The sequence below is a fragment of the Schistocerca piceifrons genome, chromosome X (genome assembly GCF_021461385.2).
Source record: "Schistocerca piceifrons isolate TAMUIC-IGC-003096 chromosome X, iqSchPice1.1, whole genome shotgun sequence".
Classification (NCBI taxonomy): Eukaryota; Metazoa; Arthropoda; class Insecta; order Orthoptera; family Acrididae; genus Schistocerca; species Schistocerca piceifrons.
The window spans coordinates 117,696,399-117,714,636 of record NC_060149.1 but is presented as its reverse complement, the minus strand read 5'-3'; the positions used below and the strand labels follow the sequence as shown (position 1 = coordinate 117,714,636).

Below are 18,238 nucleotides of genomic sequence, written 5' to 3'. Positions count from 1 at the left end.
ATATTCTAATGGCAACACATTACTAATATCCTTATGCTTAGATAGTACAATTTTACAAATTTCATCACTCAATAATCTTATTCCTGGCTGATTTAAATGAAGTCCACGTCTGGTGTGCATTCCCCTTTCAAGATTAGAAATATCTACAACTTGAACATTTTTGAAGTGCTTACTGACCTTTAATATATTAGAGTTTGTTGTTTTCACTGCTGAATTTACGCAAGAATTTTCGATCAAGTCGTGGCAGTGTGGGATATTTCCGACAATTACATTAGTGTGAGTGAGTGATGACAATGAATCTTTCAATGATTTTTTCACTTTTTCCCCTTCGTTTCTATAAACGTCATTTGCAACACCGATAATAATCACAAATTCGTTTGATGATAGCTGTGCACACTCACGTTTCAAGTCCTTCGTAACTTCAGCTATATGGGCGCCTGGCTTGACCATCGATGAAACTTCTATTTCCGGGTTACTCCTGTGAATCTCCGCCGCTACCCCTCGTCCATGACTGTCTGCATAAATAAGCGCCTTCCCTAGTTTGATCTTCTTTCTCCTTTTTTCACTAACTGCCTTCTGTTGCATGGGTGTGTAGTCGTATGTAGTTTCTACGTTTTCCTCGAGAACTTTGAAGGAATTTGAGAGCGGAATTTTCGCTGTTACGTCCTCTTTTAGCAGTCTTATTATTTCGTCTTTAGAGTCTATTTCCTTCTTGAAGTAATCGCAGTTGTTGCTTGTAGGCACATGTGACTCAGCACAACAACAACAACACTTCCAAGTCTCTTCTGGAATATCATGTTCACTTACATTGGAGCATTTCAGGAAGTGATACCATTTGTCACAAAAATCACACCTTATTCCATTTTTCACTACTCTAGAACATTTTCCGAACTTTACATAGATCAGAACTCTTGAAAATCGGGAGTTCGACTCACGTACATGTAACTGCTCTGCCGCCATCTTGCACCTTGCAAGCCTTTTTTAATGCACTCTTGCATTATGGAATACTTGTTTTGAGAAACTCTGCTGGAGCAAAAGAGGTTTTCCGCTAGCAGAAGAAAGCCATTACATGCTATTTTGGTTTGAGCAACTTAATGTCCTGCAGATATACCTTATTAAGCACAAAATACTTTCAGTCCTCAGGCTATACAGACTCAGTGTACTCATGCACACCAAAAAGAATGTTCACATGTATGAAAATAGGCCAGATGTACCTTCATATTAAACTTGAGATAGGAACTTACTGGACATTCCTTGAAGTCGTTTAAGTGAAGTCCAAAATAATTTTCCACACGCTGCCAAACATTTTTAACAATGTCGTTATACCACATGATGCAAGGGCAATACATGAAAATAAATTTAAAGTCGTGTTGAAGCCATTGTTGAATACAAAATTATCCTATAACAGAAACGAATTCATTTACAATGAAAAATGATAATCTTTTATTATAAATGTGATTGTGAGAAACAAAATCTTAAGTTAAGGCATACAACCTAATTTATAGTCCGAATAATCCGTGCGATAAAACTAATTACATGATGAGTACAAGATAAGTAATATCTCTGTAATCATATTTTAATGTGTGTGCATGAACTGACGATGCTGTAAAACACAAGTTTTTTGACAGGAAAATGATTCCATTCAGTTCAATTCTGCTCATTATTCACATGCCTCACAGCACTGTTACCCCGGGTTCATGGCGCTGTAGGACGTCCTGAAAATCTCACAATTGAGTGTTTAGTTGCTATTTTCATCCAGGTCATCTTTAATGCTGTAATTTCTATCCTTAGACAGCCTATGGACTATCAAAGTATGTTGTCTTTTCTTAAAATAATTGGCGAATGTCGTTTGCAGTTTCAAACTATTTCTGTATGATATATAAACAGTTTTGATTTTAGGAGTAGAATTCTCTCAGTGATCTGTTTCGGTGGTTCCATACGGATATGGCTGCTTTTGCTGCCGCTCAGGTTCTCACTTGTGTCTTGGGAAAGTAAATCTTTCTGCAGATCGGGTGAGGTGGTCGGTTGGGCTCGGCTGACCTTGGATCTGCCGCTCGTTGCGCTTCCTGGTGGCAGACAGTGAAAGCTTAAATTCGCCTTTTCAGGACCAGGAGCCCTTTGATTCTTTCCGCGCGATATTCAAAATTGTATTTTAATTACTGAAGTTTTAATCTCATGTACGTTGTCACAGACTTCACATCACGATGTGCCAAAGTGCCTAGGCCGCTTATGCATTTTTTAGGACCTACAGTTTACGGTAATGAAGAACTTAACAAAAAAATTCTTGAAAATAAACCCAACTGAAAACATAGGTGTGGTCTCCCCAGACAAAGAGTAGTTTTTCCCTATAAAAGTATTCCAGCTGTTGTTATAGTAACTGACTTATATTATACGTTTCTAACTACAGAGGTCTAAGGAGATACATTGGCCCGAATCCCGTGTTTATTGCCGATGGCTGCACAAACATCATGGACACTAGTTTCCTTCATTAACCTGGAGCTGAATTTCATCTTTAAGTAGCGGAACTTTATGTAGTTCTCTCGTGAAGTTCGTATACATCTCAGCAATTTACGAGTAGCTTTGAATTTTTTATGTACAAAGACTTGTAACTATATTTTACAATCATGCAGGTGCAGAAGTATTTATCAATGGATTGCAATAGAGTGGAGAATAAGCTGACAGGCTTTGTGATATAAGCTAGTTAGCTTAACGAGTCTATTATACTGCGAGAGCTATGTAATACCAATGTTTATGTAGTTTTGTCAGCGTATGAAATATTTTTAAACGTGGGCGAAATGTTTTATAGTGCTTAGCCCAAGTAGTAGCGACCTAAGAAATTTTATTGCCAAAGATGTTTCGGATGAAGAAATTGCTGCAGGAATTCATGACTATTTATTATGAATGCTACTTTAGTGCCATTCAATAGTGTGAGGTTAGAATAAAATCAGCACGTGCTGTTTGCCATTGGTGTTTTTACTGATAAACGAAAAGCAAAGTGAATTGTCACTGCCGATGAAAATGAGTTAAAGAAGTAAAGCAGACAGTCAAAGCTTATTTCTTTATGATAATATGACAGAGTAGGTGACTGAATGTTTTTTTGATACAATTTGTAAACTTCTAAATGTCGCAGAAACGAGATTTTAAATTGTGCATACAACAAATGATACATTTTATATCAGATTACTCAAATAAGTGTTATTTTTTCCATCAGTCTCAATTTTCATGAAATTTGGTATAAATTACAAATATGAGACACCCGATACTTGGCATGAGAGTATAAGAACGTTGTGGGGACATCGTTCTTTCCATTATTTTCTTGGTTAGAAGGTGTAAGACATTCAAGGTTAAAAGTCAGGGAGAATGATCTTGAAATGTAATTTGTAGTAAGGATTTTTAAGTTAAATAAAAATCTGTTTTTCTTAGCTTCTCAGCAGAACTAAAGAAAAAAGATTTGGCCATTGGGTAGTATTGTTAATTTTAACGAATAATTTTGTTTTTATTATATTTGTATCTTGGACAGTTTGGCGATATAAATTACTGCCATATTTTGCAGTGTACAAACTGCAACTATATTTTTCTATTTTCAAACAAGAGCTTTCGTAATATAAACAAACTACAATAACCAAACCAAGGCGACAGTACTAAAAATAGATTAGTATCGTAAGCTTTCGCTGTCTACCGCCAGATAGCACTACAAGCTGCAGCCCCTAGGCCAGCCGGGCGCACCCGATAGGCAGTAGGCACTAAGATTTGCTGCGTCTAGACACAAGTCAAGTTCTGTTGCATGTAAAATCTTTGTATTGCTAGTAACAGAGTCCTGTTGTTTTGTTTGTGGTAAAACAAATAGAAAAGGTGAAAGTGTTAGGGACTGTTTAAATGAATCGTGTAAACAAAGTCTGTGTTGACAATGCCTTTTACTACGGTTTAAAAAGCGTTTCAGCGCGAGCATAAATTTTATTACTAAAGCAAACAAATGGAACTTGAGAAGTGTAGATTGTGTACCTCTAATGAAAATTTAATTGAAATATTCAGTGAGGATGGACATGCTCGCCGTCTCGCCCTGAAAATCAACGAATGCCTACCAGTCGTGGTAAGTAACTATTGGCACCTTCTTTGACTAAATATTGTGGATCGCCCGCAGAGTGGACAGTTAACGAAACCACAATAAAATATGATGTGAGAGACTTGTACAGTGTTAGATGCCTTGACAGTCATGGGGAAAAGTAAATTACTTCACCCAAAACAAATAAGAGGAAATATAACGACAAAATGTGAAGTCTATGAAAGTGATCTAGTTTTAAACTGTTACCCTCACACATTTAAAGCTATAACAATTTTTTAGGTTAAGCATGTTTGCTGGAATCTAAATGAAGACATTGAATGTGAGCAAATTACTGGCATTATGAATTAATTTTGTTATTTATTTATTCCTTGATAGACCATTTAGTACAAAAGTATGGCATGTGAGATACATGACAGAAATAAAATATACTTATATAAAACATTTACAAAGTGGGCTAAGATTAGGTGAGCCAAGAGCAGACTAGAGCCATGACCCTATCAAAGGAACCATCCCAGCATTCAACTTAGCAATTTGGGAAACCATGGGAAACACGACAGAATGGCCAAATGGGGAACAAACTCCTGAATTTGAGTCCAGTACATTACGACTATAGTAGCCACCTTGACTCAGTAAATGATTGGCAAGGGGAATCACCAATCCGTATTGTACATTGTGAGTGTAACATGTGTAAGAAAACAATGAACAGGAAATTTTGAAAATAAACACACAGCTGGAATAGTGAAAACCATGAACACATTACATAAGAGTGCTGAAAAGTATAACGTACAATAAGTAAGTCAATGCTATAGGTAAAACATAAAACTTTGATGTAAAACGTATACTGAAAAAGTAAAAATACAAACATGTTATATAGCACTGCAGGAAAGTGTAACAGAAGAAAACCTGCCAACACTATATCAAGCACAGTGAAGCTTGTACCAGATTCCTTCTCAGAGGAAAACAGAAAACAAACAGCAGAAACACTCTTTGTGAAGACAAACACAGCAAAGATGGTACAGCATTTACATTGTAGAAAGACTTCTCAACAAGAAATCATTCTAACTCTGATCTAAAAGCCATTTCTCCCTCCAGCCCCTTTATGTATGTTGGCGGTGCATTATAAAGAATGATGCCAAAGTGGCTTTCATGTCTTCTGAGTATGGGTTGTTTTAACCTGGTCTATTTAGAGGGATCCACAGTTGCAAGTATTATAACTGTTGTAATATGAGCTGATTTGCAGGTCAGAGTCTAGCTCATGTAACTATCACATATTTGTAAATATACAAAGAGAGTACAGTAAGCAAAAAGCATTTAATATATGGGCTTGCAACGAGCCCTAGTGGAACTGTGTAGCAAGATAGATATTATCGGTAATGTAAAAATTTCAATGAATCGACTATTAATTTTACATCAGAAAACTATTCTGTAAATTACAGGTGACTGGAAGTAACCAAAATAAGTCATTCTATCACCATCTGTGGAGCAAACTTTAGAAATAATTCTCAGAGCACAACATGTGGAATTGAGTCTCTAGCTCAGTTTAGCTGCATGATCTTTTCAGTTTAAGTCTTGATCAACATACATCCCTGAAAGTTTAGTGCAATGTATCTTTTCTAACTCATTTCCACACAGTACGAGATTAAGGTACTGGTTTGATTTATCTTCCCAAGTTTTATGTCATTTGTTTTCTTCACAGTAATGGTCAAGCCGTTCGCATTGAACTATTGCTCCTTAGGGAATATCATAACTCTGCATATATATATTTTTTTCATGTTATACAGAGGATAAAAATAAACCCTGGATTTGCAGGTAGGTATTAAAAACCTCTCAGAAATGTTTGACATACTTTGTATAACAGAGGGACAACATTCTCACCGAGAATGGTATTGTATTTCTGTTGAGTCCATGTCACCAAGATACTGATACAAGATTTGTCAAGAAAATTTACAAAAACGTATAATATTTACATATGATCACTATTCTCACTGTCAGACATTATAAATAATGGCATTACTAGAGACTGGGATGCCACCAATCTGTTTTGATCAGGGATATGACCAGTGACAACAGTGACAGATTCGTTAAGGCTTCCACAAAAATTTGTGGAAAGTTGATGTGTCCAACTATACGAATTTCATCAGTGCAATAAAAGCTGTTGGCTGCCAACACGTTTTTTTAGTTCTTTTTCAAAGTTGCATAGTTGTGAAATTTGCTTGATTCTTTGTGGCAAAGTGATGAAGACTTTTTACAGCCCTCTCCTGTAGTTCAAAGGTTTGTTCTGCGATGCTTATGTCATCTAATGTCAATTAGCCATAGCAGCAATGCTAATTTTTTAAATAAATCTTTCTTAACAACAAGTAATTTTTATTTGTAATATTTCCATTGCACTGAAATATTGCATCATTATAGAAAATGGGAAGAGCTATCAGTGGTATTTTAATAATGATGTCAACAGAAATGAGCAAAACACTTGGCATAAGAATTGGTACACAATTGCTGAGACAGTAGGTTACCATTTGTTGTGGTCTAGAAAATGTACATGTAGTGTGCAAAACTTTCCCCGTCTGTTCTAGATGGTAGTACCCCAGTGTGGTTGTCGGACAGCAATTTTATTACAGAATGGCACCATCCCTGAACTCTTAAGTATTTTATGAAGTGTGATATCAGTGAAGTACAATGCTCCATTTGCTTTAAAGATTAGAAATGGGATGAGCCACAGCGAACTTGCATCATCATAGAGCGAGAAAACTTCACTATTCATTCTCAGCATACAGTACAAATAAAAATTAGTGGAAAGTTTGCCTGTGTTGACAGAATATGCCTTGATGTGCTTCTAGCCCTTTGAAAATGGACAGATTAACATAAAAAAATAGTTTTTGACTATTCTTAATGCGAAAATAGTGGCATTATCCTCTATGACAACATGATTTTTGAGCAGAGTTTCAAAAATTAGAATTGATTGAAGCTTATCCTCTTTCCAGAAAAGTAACAAACAGTATACAGACTAAATTTTTATTTTATTTAGCTATTTAACGTAATGTTTTTGATTCTGTGCATCTTGAAACAGAGAGAGTCAAAATTTTCCATTTTGTGTTCGATTTCTATGTTTATTACGGGAAGTAATAAGTATAAAAAACTGAGAACCAGTAATTTTATCAGAAACCACTTAGTTTGATAGTTTTTATTAGTCAGGTTAAACTGGCGTAGGAGAGGGGGGAAAAAAAACATAAAACTGAAAACTGGTTGTTTCAGTGATAACAACCATCCCTAATCCAGAGTAACCTTAGTGGAATGACCACATAAAACAGATAATAGGAAAAGCAGGTGCCAGAGAGATCCATAGGAGGAAGCTTAAGGAAATATTACTCATCCATGAAAGAAGTGTCTTACAACACACTTGTTCAACTGATTCGTGAGTATTGATCATCATCTGGAACCCCTATCAGGTAGTACTGATGGGGGGGGGGGGGGGGAGGGAGAGAGAGAGAGAGAGAGAGAGAGAGAGAGAGAGAGAGAGAGAGAGAGAGAGAGAGGATCCAATGAAGAGGAGCAAGTTTCATCATGGGATTGTATGGTCAGTGCGAGTGTTCTACACAAATGCTCAACAAACACCAGTGGCAGATACAAGAGAGACATTGGACATCATGAAAGGTTTACTATTGAACTTTTGAGAGAGTATTTTCGGGAAACATTCAGATAACATATTAAATCCTCCAACACACATCTCGCGAAATGACCATGACAAGAGAATTCGAGAAATAAGAGCAAATACAGAGGCTTACCAACAATTATTCTAACCCACATACCATTTTTGAATGGAACAGGGGAAAAAGGGGGGGGGGGAGGGAGGCAGTTAGTAGTGCCAGAAGTACCCTTCATCACACATCATCAGGTGGCTTTCGGAGTGTCAGTGTAGATGTAGATCATCAACAGTGCAAAACTTAGAAGCTCGTTAAACACAGTCTGTTCTAGATTCATATAAAGTTCTTAATGTACTTCCATGCATTCCAAAAAATACCACCATTATGGTTTGGTTGACGAGCTTGCAATAAAACAAGAAACATTCGTACAGTGGAGTGGGGTGTGGATTGATATCACTGCAGACATTCGCAGGCGAAACTATTCAAAAAGTTGATTAGTTTAATATACTAAATATGATATGGGATGGGGAAACATTTAAAGTAGTTCAGTTTGAAGCCATATTGACTGTCAAATGACCATGACTGTTCAAAAATATGGAAACATTTTTCAGAGAATGCATCTAGTCAGAAAAGTTGTTGACTTACTTTATTTAATGAAGCAACATGTTTTGGGGTATAAACATCATTATTGGGCTACAATGGATCTTAACAAGAAGCCCTAGCAATGGAGGTAACTGAACACATCAAAAGAAGACAGCCATTTTATCTGAACAAAGTGAGTGAATATTTTAAAAAAAGCTTTATATGAACAGCTGACCAACACATGAAGTGAATATTCCCTCATAGTTGGCTATCCATCTATCCTCTTTTAAAATATGTTATTTGTGCTACTGATTTTGGACTCTGCTTTTTGCCATCTGCATCTGTGGTAACAGATGTGCATACTTCTCCTCCTCCACAGAAGGGATACAAGACTGTAAAGACTGACTTAAATATCTACGTCTGTGTCTTTGTATTACCATTGTAGCGTCAAGGTGATGTTTGTGTCTAGAAACATGTTGCTTCATTAAATTATTTAAGTAAATCTGCAAATTTTGTGACTGGTAGAGTCTCTGAAAAACCTTTCCAGACACTTAGAATTCTTATTACAAGCTGAGTCATTATGTGGGACATTCCCTTCCAAGGCATGACATGCAAGAAAATATTGACTCTCTCTCTCTTTCTAGTATAAAAATCTGTCTCATAAGTTCAGTTTATAATAACTTCTAATACTTCATCGACTAATGCTTACTTGCAAATAGTGAGCCACTCCACTGGAATTTGATGCACTGGCATGAAGGTGGACTGGGTTTTGCCTAAGGTAGATATAAGTTACACAAAATGCTATCAGAGTCAGTACAGCACTAGAAACTGTGACACTTAAGTCATGACATTGTGACTTTGCCTATCAGAGTACTGACATCTTCTGTGGTTATCAGTACCTTTTGTGAAGTTATTGGCTTACCTAATGAGTGAAGGAAGTCTAGTTTCAGGGAAGCATTTAAAAAGGCATGGCTCTGGGGTGACAACATGTTTGGAGGGCTCATGTGATTTTGTCAGATTTATTATAGCTGTTCCAGTGATGGTAGCTGAAGGACGAAATGTTGTACTCGTTATGTCACAGTTCATCCAATTGCCTAGTATTCCTCTATCCTTCAATTAGGTGTTCTTTGTTTGTAACAGTTTACTATTACCATCTCGGGGGGGGGGGGGGGGGGGGAAGACAATAAACCCAATGCGTGCCCACCTTCTGAAAATATGGGTGTAGCATCAGCCCTTCCTTCTGATATTCTGTTGCTTCTGACTTACCCAAAAGTAACTGAACTTCCAGTGCCCATGCTCCCATCTGGACCATCCTAGTCAGCCATATTTTAATACTCTCACTATGACACAAGCATAGTTTCTCTGCTGACATTGATATGTAGGTTTCTTTCCTCTTCTAAGCTAACAGTATTTTACATTTTCACTTGCGCAAATTTATGTAATCTTCTAATTTCACTGGGTGGGGATAGTCATGAAGTGCTGGTAATGTGCATCCAGCCCCCCTACTGGCAATCACATCAGTACATGAGGCCTTGCTCTGTCTGTATTACCTAATTACAATTGTTGATGTGTGATGGAACATTAACAAGCTCTGTGCCATTGCTTCCATTACATCTGGCCTGAAGAGGTGCAGTATTGTCACTATTTCACACCTATTCTGTACATTCTCAGTGGCAATGCCACCTGGGAGAAAGGTGTTTGCATAATTCTTACTCCCTCTTTTGTAACTGTGGCTGTACAACAGTTGTTAGTACATTCACACAGCATCACAGTAATCCCTTCCCATTTACTTAATCTAAATATTTGCTTTAGCAAACGAGAAAGATATAATGAAACTTAACAATAATCATAAAAACAATCCCACAACATACAGTAAATCAGTGACCGAATTACCATACACATTACTCATAAACTACTTCATAAAACCCTATGACATTGCTGTCTGTTACAATGTGGTCTAAATACATAGGGCATTCCAGTTTTACCCTGCTTGTCAATCTCCGTTTCCTTCCTATCTTTCTTAAAGTTCTTTGCCAGTAAGCACACTAGTACTTGTAGCAAAGTGTCCACAGATCTTTTAAAGGGCTTAATGTGCCCCATATGCACAATGGAAGTCCTTGTTGAGAGTTGTAACTTCACATTTACAAGTGATGCCATTTCTTATGACTGGGTATGGTCCCTGGTATTAAGTTAGGAACTTCTTCGTCCTACCCTTTGGTCTGTAGGTACTCACCAGCAAGACCCATTGACCGATATAGTATTCAGGTAGCTTACTAATGCGTCTAACTATTTGTTCTCTTTACCTTCTTCTAAACATCTCATGACATCTTTGCAGACTTATTCACAGACTTCCCATTCTTCCCAAACTTAGGCTTAATTACTTCAAAAGGTGAAGGTGTCTTGTCCCTGTGTACTACCTCATTTGGTGATAGCCTAGCGGTGCTATGTCCTTTAGAAATATATGCCGCTATGAAGTAAAAAGGTAAATGTCCCAGTTGATGTGATGGCTGTTCACATAACAACTTAACATATTGCCAACATTACGTTGAATGCATTCTGTTCTTCAATTTGATTGAGGGTGGAGCAGGCTAGTTCTGAGCTTCGGAATGTATTCTAGATGGTATAGTTGCTTAAACAGATCAGACACAAACTTAGTACCTTGAGCGGTAATGAATTCTAATGGGAACGTCAAATTTCAGTAACCAACTATACATATACATAGATGCTCTGCAAGCCACAATATGGTGCGTGGCAAAGGGTTCCATGTGCCACTACTAGTCATTTCCTTTCCTGTACCACTTTCAAATAGAGTGAGGGAAAAATGACTGGCAGTATGCCTCTGTATGAGCCCTAATTTCTTGTACCTTACCTTTGTGGTCCTTCCATGCAGTGTATGTTGGCGGCAGTAGAATTGTTTGGCTGTCAGCTTCAAATGCTGGCGCTCTAAATTTTCTCAATAGCATTTATATATTTAAAAAAAAAAAAAAAAAAAAAAAAAAAAAAAAAAAAAAATCGTCTTCCCTACAGGGATTCCCATTTGAGTTCCTGAAGCATCTCCGTAACATTTACATGTTCGAACCTACCAGTAACAAATCTAGCAGCCCTTTTCTGAATTGCTTCAATCTGACCTGGTATGGATCCCAAACACTCAAGTAGCACTCAAGAATAGGTTGCACCAGTATCCTACAAAATGTGGTCTCCTTTAGAGGTGACCCACTCATTCCTAAAATTCTCCCAATAAATTGAAGTCAACCATTTGCCTTCCCTACCACAGTTCTCACCTGCTCGTTCCATTTTTACCATGGCCTTTGCCATCATATTTTCCTGTTGATAAGAGATTACAATCATCACAAAAAACATAACATGAAAAATGGTCTGTGATTGTCGACGTACAGTGGTTATCTGCTTGTATTAGGCTGAATTGACCCAGAATGTCCATCCCTACCCTTTCAAGCTGCTTGGATGCCTCCAGTTATATTTACAATGGTACACATTGATGATTGTGATGGTGATGTTATGCACATGGTATACAATTTCTTATATACTATCTGATGTCCTGCCCATGTGTCCTTCACCAGTATTTCTCGACTGCCCTCCGTGACCTGCGAATACATTGCTGTGTGCTTTTATTTGACATTTTGTCTCTCAAAGCTGCAGGTATCACAACAGTGGTTCATACATTGTCATTGTACATAATAGCCCCTTGTATGTTGTGAACTGTTACTGTGTCCTAAATACTTGACAGTCCGCATCAGCAATCTGCACTTCTTGTCATTCAGCAAGCTGTCTGCCAAGCACATACACGACCCCAATCTTCCTGCTCAAACCATCAGCACTGCTGTGTTTCTTACTGGAAATTCGCTTGGTTTTAGTACCCAGCATGTTAATATGATTGAAGTGACAACAGATATATTTAATACCATAAGTGACACTTAGTATTTCCATCTTTGTGGTTGAGTAATTCTATTATGCTCTATTCAACTGTCAATGCGTGCACTACCAGGTGTTCTAATCTATATCCTGGCTGAGAATACATCCAATTACCTGATTGCTCACGTCACAAGATAAGATAAATTCCTGAATGAATTTTCACTCTGCAGCATCATGTGCACCCATATGAAACTTCCTGTGTGCTGGACCAAGTCTCAAACTCAGAATCTTAGCCTTTCACAGGCAAGTGCTCTACCAGCTGAGCTACCCAGCCACAACTCTCAACCCATCATCACAGTTCAGTTCCAACAGTTTCCCATCTCCAGCCTTCCAAACTTCAGAGAAGTTCTCCTGCAAAACTTGTAGGACTAGCACTTCTGGAAGAAAGTGATGTTGCTGAGGCATGGCTTAGCCATGGCTTGGGGGGGTTTCCAGAATGAATTTTCACTCCGCAATGGTGTGTGCACTGATATGAAACTCCCTGGCAGATGAAAATTGTGGTAGAGCACTTGCCCGAAGAAGGCAAAGCTCCTGAGTTGTTAGAGGTTTTGCTCGGCACACGGTTTTAATCTGCCAGGAAGTTTTAAGATTAATTACTTTTCATAATTCGGAAATATTAACACTGGACTTGCTAATGCCTCTTTCACTTTGTCAAACCACATTTGATAGTCAGTTGACCAGTGAAATTGCACACCATTCTACAAGAATTTGGTTAAGGTTTTAGCAATTTCAGCAGAGCCCCTAATGAATTTTGTATAATAATTTCAGAATCGTAAAAATGATTTTGTCGTTTGCAGTGGCAAGAAATTGCATACAGCCCCGATCAACCTGGAACAATATTGGTGCCGTCTTGGCTGGTCAGATGACCTAGTCTGGGATAATTAACTCTTGTTGATGTGAAGTGATACGCTCAGTACTTAGCATTAGATGTTCTGCACACAACCTCTTGAAAACTTCCTCCAGTTGTTGCACATGCTCCTATAGGTTTTTAAAAAATACAATAATGTCATCCAGATGAAACTTGTTCTGTTTCATCAGTTTTGGTCCCGTCAACAGTCCATCCAATAGCCTCTGGAAGTAGCTGGAACATTCTTAAAACCAAGAGGCGTCTTTCGATACTGATAGCGGCCCATGGGACAGTAAATGCAGGCTTTGGTTGGTGGTAACCACTCTTTAAATCCACTGCTGAGAAGTTTTTGCGTAGAACTAGTTGTCTGTGTTATGTTCAGTATAGGTTATGCTAGGACATGCGTCCATGATTGTTCTGGGGTTTAGATATCACTAATTGCAACAAAAGCTGTACCACATCATATCATTTGATGACTTCTTGGGAACAGTTAAAACTGCTGCTCCTAAGGTCTATCAGTCTATTCAGTGATGCCATCAGCCAACTGCTGACTGATGAATTCTTCCAGGGGAGTGTTGTAGGACCGTTGCTATTCACAATATATATAAATGACCTTGTGGATAACATCGGAAGTTCACTGAGGCTTTTTGCAGATGATGCTGTAGTACATCGAGAGGTTGTAACAATGGAAAATTGTACTGAACTGCAGGAGGATCTACAATGTATTGACGCATGGTGCAGGGAGTGACAATTGAATCTCAATGTAGACAAGTGTAATGTGCTGTGAATACATATAAAGAAAGATCCTTTATCATTTAACTACAATATAGCAGGTCAGCAACTGGAAGCAGTTAATTCCATAAATTATCTGGGAGTAGGCATTAGGAGTGATAAAAAATGGAATGACCATATAAAATTAATCGCTGGTAGAGCAGGTGCCAGACTGAGATTCATTGGAAGAATCCTAAGGAAATGCAGTCTGAAAACAAAGGAAGTAGGTTACACTACACTTGTTCGCCCACTGCTTGAATATTGCTCACCAGTGTGGGATCCGTACCAGATAGGGTTGATAGAAGAGATAGAGAAGATCCAACGGAGAGCAGTGCGTTTCATTACAGGATCATTTAGTAATCACGAAAGCGTTACGGAGATGATAGATAAACTCCAGTGGAAGTCTATGCGGGAGAGACGCTCAGTAGCTCGGTACGGGCTTTTGTTGAAGTTTCAAGAACATACCTTCACCGAGGAGTCAAGCAGTATATTGCTCCCTCCTACGTATATCTTGCGAAGAGACCATGAGGATAAAATCAGAGAGATTAGAGCCCACACAGAGGCATTCTGACAATCTTTCTTTCCACGAACAATACGAGACTAGAATAGAAGGGAGAACCGATAGAGGTACTCAGAGTACCCTCCACCACACACCGTCAGGTGGCTTGCGGAGTATGGATGTAGATGTAGGTAGTTTGTAGGTGCTCATGTATTCTTTATGGTTTCATATAGAACAGAGGGTTATTACCTGTCAGTATTCTATGTTGCATCACAGGTGCTCGTGGTAATGGTCCACCAAGATTGAACAGATCTGTGAATCGTACTAACCAAGCTTCCATAGATGGCTTATCCTTCCCTTCCAAATGCTTCACATTCTCCCATAATGCATATGGGTTGAGGGTTTGCTTGTAGTAGCTTGTGGCAGCTTCACTGATGGGGATTCTCCATAGTTGTAGAAGGGACAGACTGGCGTGTGGAGATTGTTTGGAGTGAGCCAATTTTGCCAGAGCCATCACGTGAGTAGGACATGTATGTGTGTGACAGAAGCATCATAGTGTGAACAATAATTATGAAGGTCAGGATTAATTTTGTGTCAGGGGAATTATTATATAATTAAAAAATGATTGTACGGTAAGAAATCGGCAATGTTAAACTTGTATAAGCTTGTGATAAATGAGTGAGTAATTGTAATGCGAGTGCGACCAGAACAAGTGGGAACGTAATACTGGATTTTAAAGTGAAATAAATTGACTATGTCATACAAAAGTGTTCACATATTGCAACCTCTTAATTATTATTAGAATTTTTGGAAGGCAATGAGCTGTAGAACAGTGTAGGAGAAAAGATAGGGCATGTATCATAGGCTCATGATCGGATGTTTAGTTCTGCGTGCACGTATCAAGAGAGCAAGTTCACTCTCCAAACCTGGCTGCTTATGAATGTCCGATGCCTAATTTTCCAACCAGCCGGACTATACCAAGTAATAATCAATTGTAAATCAATAACTACTACAGAGTGGCTGCTTACGTTTGCGACATGTGACAACTCTTAACTGCTTAAATCATCGGAGGTGATCATAGGAAGTACGGGACACGTGCAAGAATAGTTTTCAAACGTTTGGATAGGACGAAATAACCGCTACAAGAAAGAAGAAGGAGCCTCATCACAGAACGAGACAAAGAATACATCAAGCAGATGCTACATCACAGTGAACAGCAGCCAGCAGCAGTGGAAAATATAGAATGTAAGTGTCGCAAGTTGCTGTAGGCCATAAACAAAAATTATTTCTATAGAAATAGTCTAACAGTGCAGCATAGGCTATGAAGTGAAGTGATTAAAACTGCATGTGACAAAAAATGATATTTCAGAAATTTAAATACTGATAGAAGTTGTGTAATATTTAGGAAACGTAATAGTAAACTTAGAATTGCAAAAAATGGAGCCGAAATTGCCGATAGATGGGATTTAGAGAGAGAGAGAGAGAGAGAGAGAGAGAGAGAGAGAGAGAGAGAGAGAGAGAGAGAGAGATATTTTATCAGATGGCAGACGATCGTGCAAATGTAAAGGAAGAACAACAACTTTTATCAGAAAGAAAAATTAAACAGGAAAAAAAGAGTGTAATAGGGAAGAATATCTGAATAGTGACGAGACTGAATTCTTCTTTTAGAATATCTGAGTACAGGAAACATAGCTACACCCCTGAGCGATAAATGAGGGAAACACGAATACATACACCCAGAACAGAAAGGCACAAAACAGTTGTAGCGAGCAAATATAGTGGGTTTGGGGCATTTGTAGAAACGCCAAAACCAAGGGTAGGAACCGGTATCGATCTCGAACAATTAATGGAATTGTTGGGAGAAATGAGGAAACAAAAGGGAGATATTGAAGAAATTAAAGCATCAATAATACAGAAGATTGATAAAAAATGGGATAAACAAAATGTAAATATCAAGAAAAAAGTAGGACAAAAAGGTGGGTGAGAAAATAAAGAAAGGAAGGGAAGAACAGGAAATGAATGAAGAAGTAAAATCACAGCTAGGGAGACAGCGAACAGTAATTAAGAAAAGAAAGAAACATCAGCATGAGAATGTAATGAAAAAGTAGATGTGATAGCTGTTCTGACAAATATGACTATACAGAGGCAAGAGAGAACTAATAAACACAAAGGAGATCAAGCAAAAATTAGAAATAACTAACCAAGTTGTAGGAGAAGCACAGAAAGTACAGCAAACTATAAAACAGTAGGTTGAAGAGGCAGTCAATAGCAAACTACACAGTGAAGCAAAATCAGCGACTGGCAAAACTGCAATAGTGGCCAAGACAAACCCCTCAAGTGGAATTTATACATAGTTGTTAATGTACTAATTTCATCCCAAAGTTGTGTCCTTTTGCAACCATAACAAATTTCCACGGGTTATTGCCAGAAGTATGGGATGACAAAACAAAAATTGCTTATTTCATACATCAAATGGACAACGAAGCATATAACTGGGATACACGGTTAGAAAAGGAACCCTTAAAAGTATGCAGAATTAAAAAAAAAAGGTTTCTAAACAAACATTGGTCCAAGAGAAAAGAGGATAGTATTGTTGCTTCTATATGTAATAATCCATACACAGGCGAATGGCTGGAACTTAGTGAGTTCTTAGTAAAGGAATTGGAGAGAAACCAAGGTCTTGACACACCCTACAACAATAGAAATGCGGTGAGATAGGTGGTAAAAAGATTACTGTGTGAAGTACGTAGCCATTCAATAGGAGCAATTATTGACTCAGTGGAGCAGTCCAGGATCGTATTTGTGCAATTAGATGTGAAGATAGGCAACCAGAAACGCAAAGAGATAACTACAGTAGTGCAGCACTGCAGCACGTGGGATACACTGAACAACAGTCGAGAAGTGAACATAGAAACAGAAGAGGCCAAGGATGCAACAATTATGCTTTCAGGTACCATGAAGAAAGAGAGCAGGTGGATGAGAGGAAGATTCAAATAATGGAGGTCAAGTAGTGTGGAGATGGCTGAGAATGAGAGCGTGCCAAAAGTATAGGGGTTTCGGAATTGGGCCGACCGGAAACGTACTTGAAGGGACCTTGAACTACTAGGGAATATGTGAGAAACTTTTGTTATCAAATCAGAAAAGATGAACGAGAAGACCTTTTAGAAGATGATGTTACACTGGAAGATAAGGCAGTACTCACTCCTACAATCAAGGTCAAAATATGTGGGCATGTGACTAAGTCGTTAGTCCACTTGGGAAGTCAGCTATGTACAGTGGCAAACAGTGTGTATAAAGAATTACTGAAATCAGGAGATTACATTAATAATTTCCTGGTCAGTGGATTCAAACTAAAAGGGGCTGTATGTGGATATCGGAAAACAACTGTCAGAGAATGTTGCAGAATGATATAAAAGAAGAATCTTATTGTACGGACTCTGTAGTTGTGCCTAATTTGCAAGAGGAAGTCTGATTGGTTGATGGAGCACAATGCAGAAGTAGATTACGTAATAAATGAGGTTTTAGATGGAGAGGAGGAGAAAAAAGTAAAATTTAATGACAAAACAACAGTAGATAGAATACAAGGTTTTCTCGCATACACTGATTTGGAGCTTGTGAGGATGAAGTAAAAAGAAAATTCAGTAGATCCTAGCCAAAGTGGCATATTTCTGAATAGTAAGTAACAAGCAAATAAGTTTACATGAGAAGAAATTAACAGAAGAATAAATAGTACTTGTAACATAGGAAGTATAACAGCTGGACAGTTATCCTTTTTCATTCAAAAGTTCAGGGAGATTTTTGGAAAAAGAACAGCAATAATAAATGGTCCTCCGTATCGTATAAAATTAAAGCCCCATAAACCTTATTTAAGTCACCTTATCCAATTCCACAGGCCAGAAAAGAAG

The 18,238-nt window shown here is 38.0% G+C and overlaps 1 protein-coding gene across 1 annotated transcript in view; it reads left to right on the top strand.

Annotated features, from left to right (window-relative positions):
* The first annotated feature begins 3,823 nt into the window (after window positions 1–3,823).
* Window positions 3,824–18,238, top strand: part of LOC124722102 (zinc finger protein 257-like) — a 94,611-nt gene continuing 80,196 nt past the window's right edge. Inside the window, exon 1 of the mRNA XM_047247300.1 lies at window positions 3,824–4,090. Coding sequence (XP_047103256.1) covers window positions 3,974–4,090 — 117 coding nt within the window. The 5' untranslated portion in view covers window positions 3,824–3,973. The remainder of the gene's footprint in view (window positions 4,091–18,238) is intronic.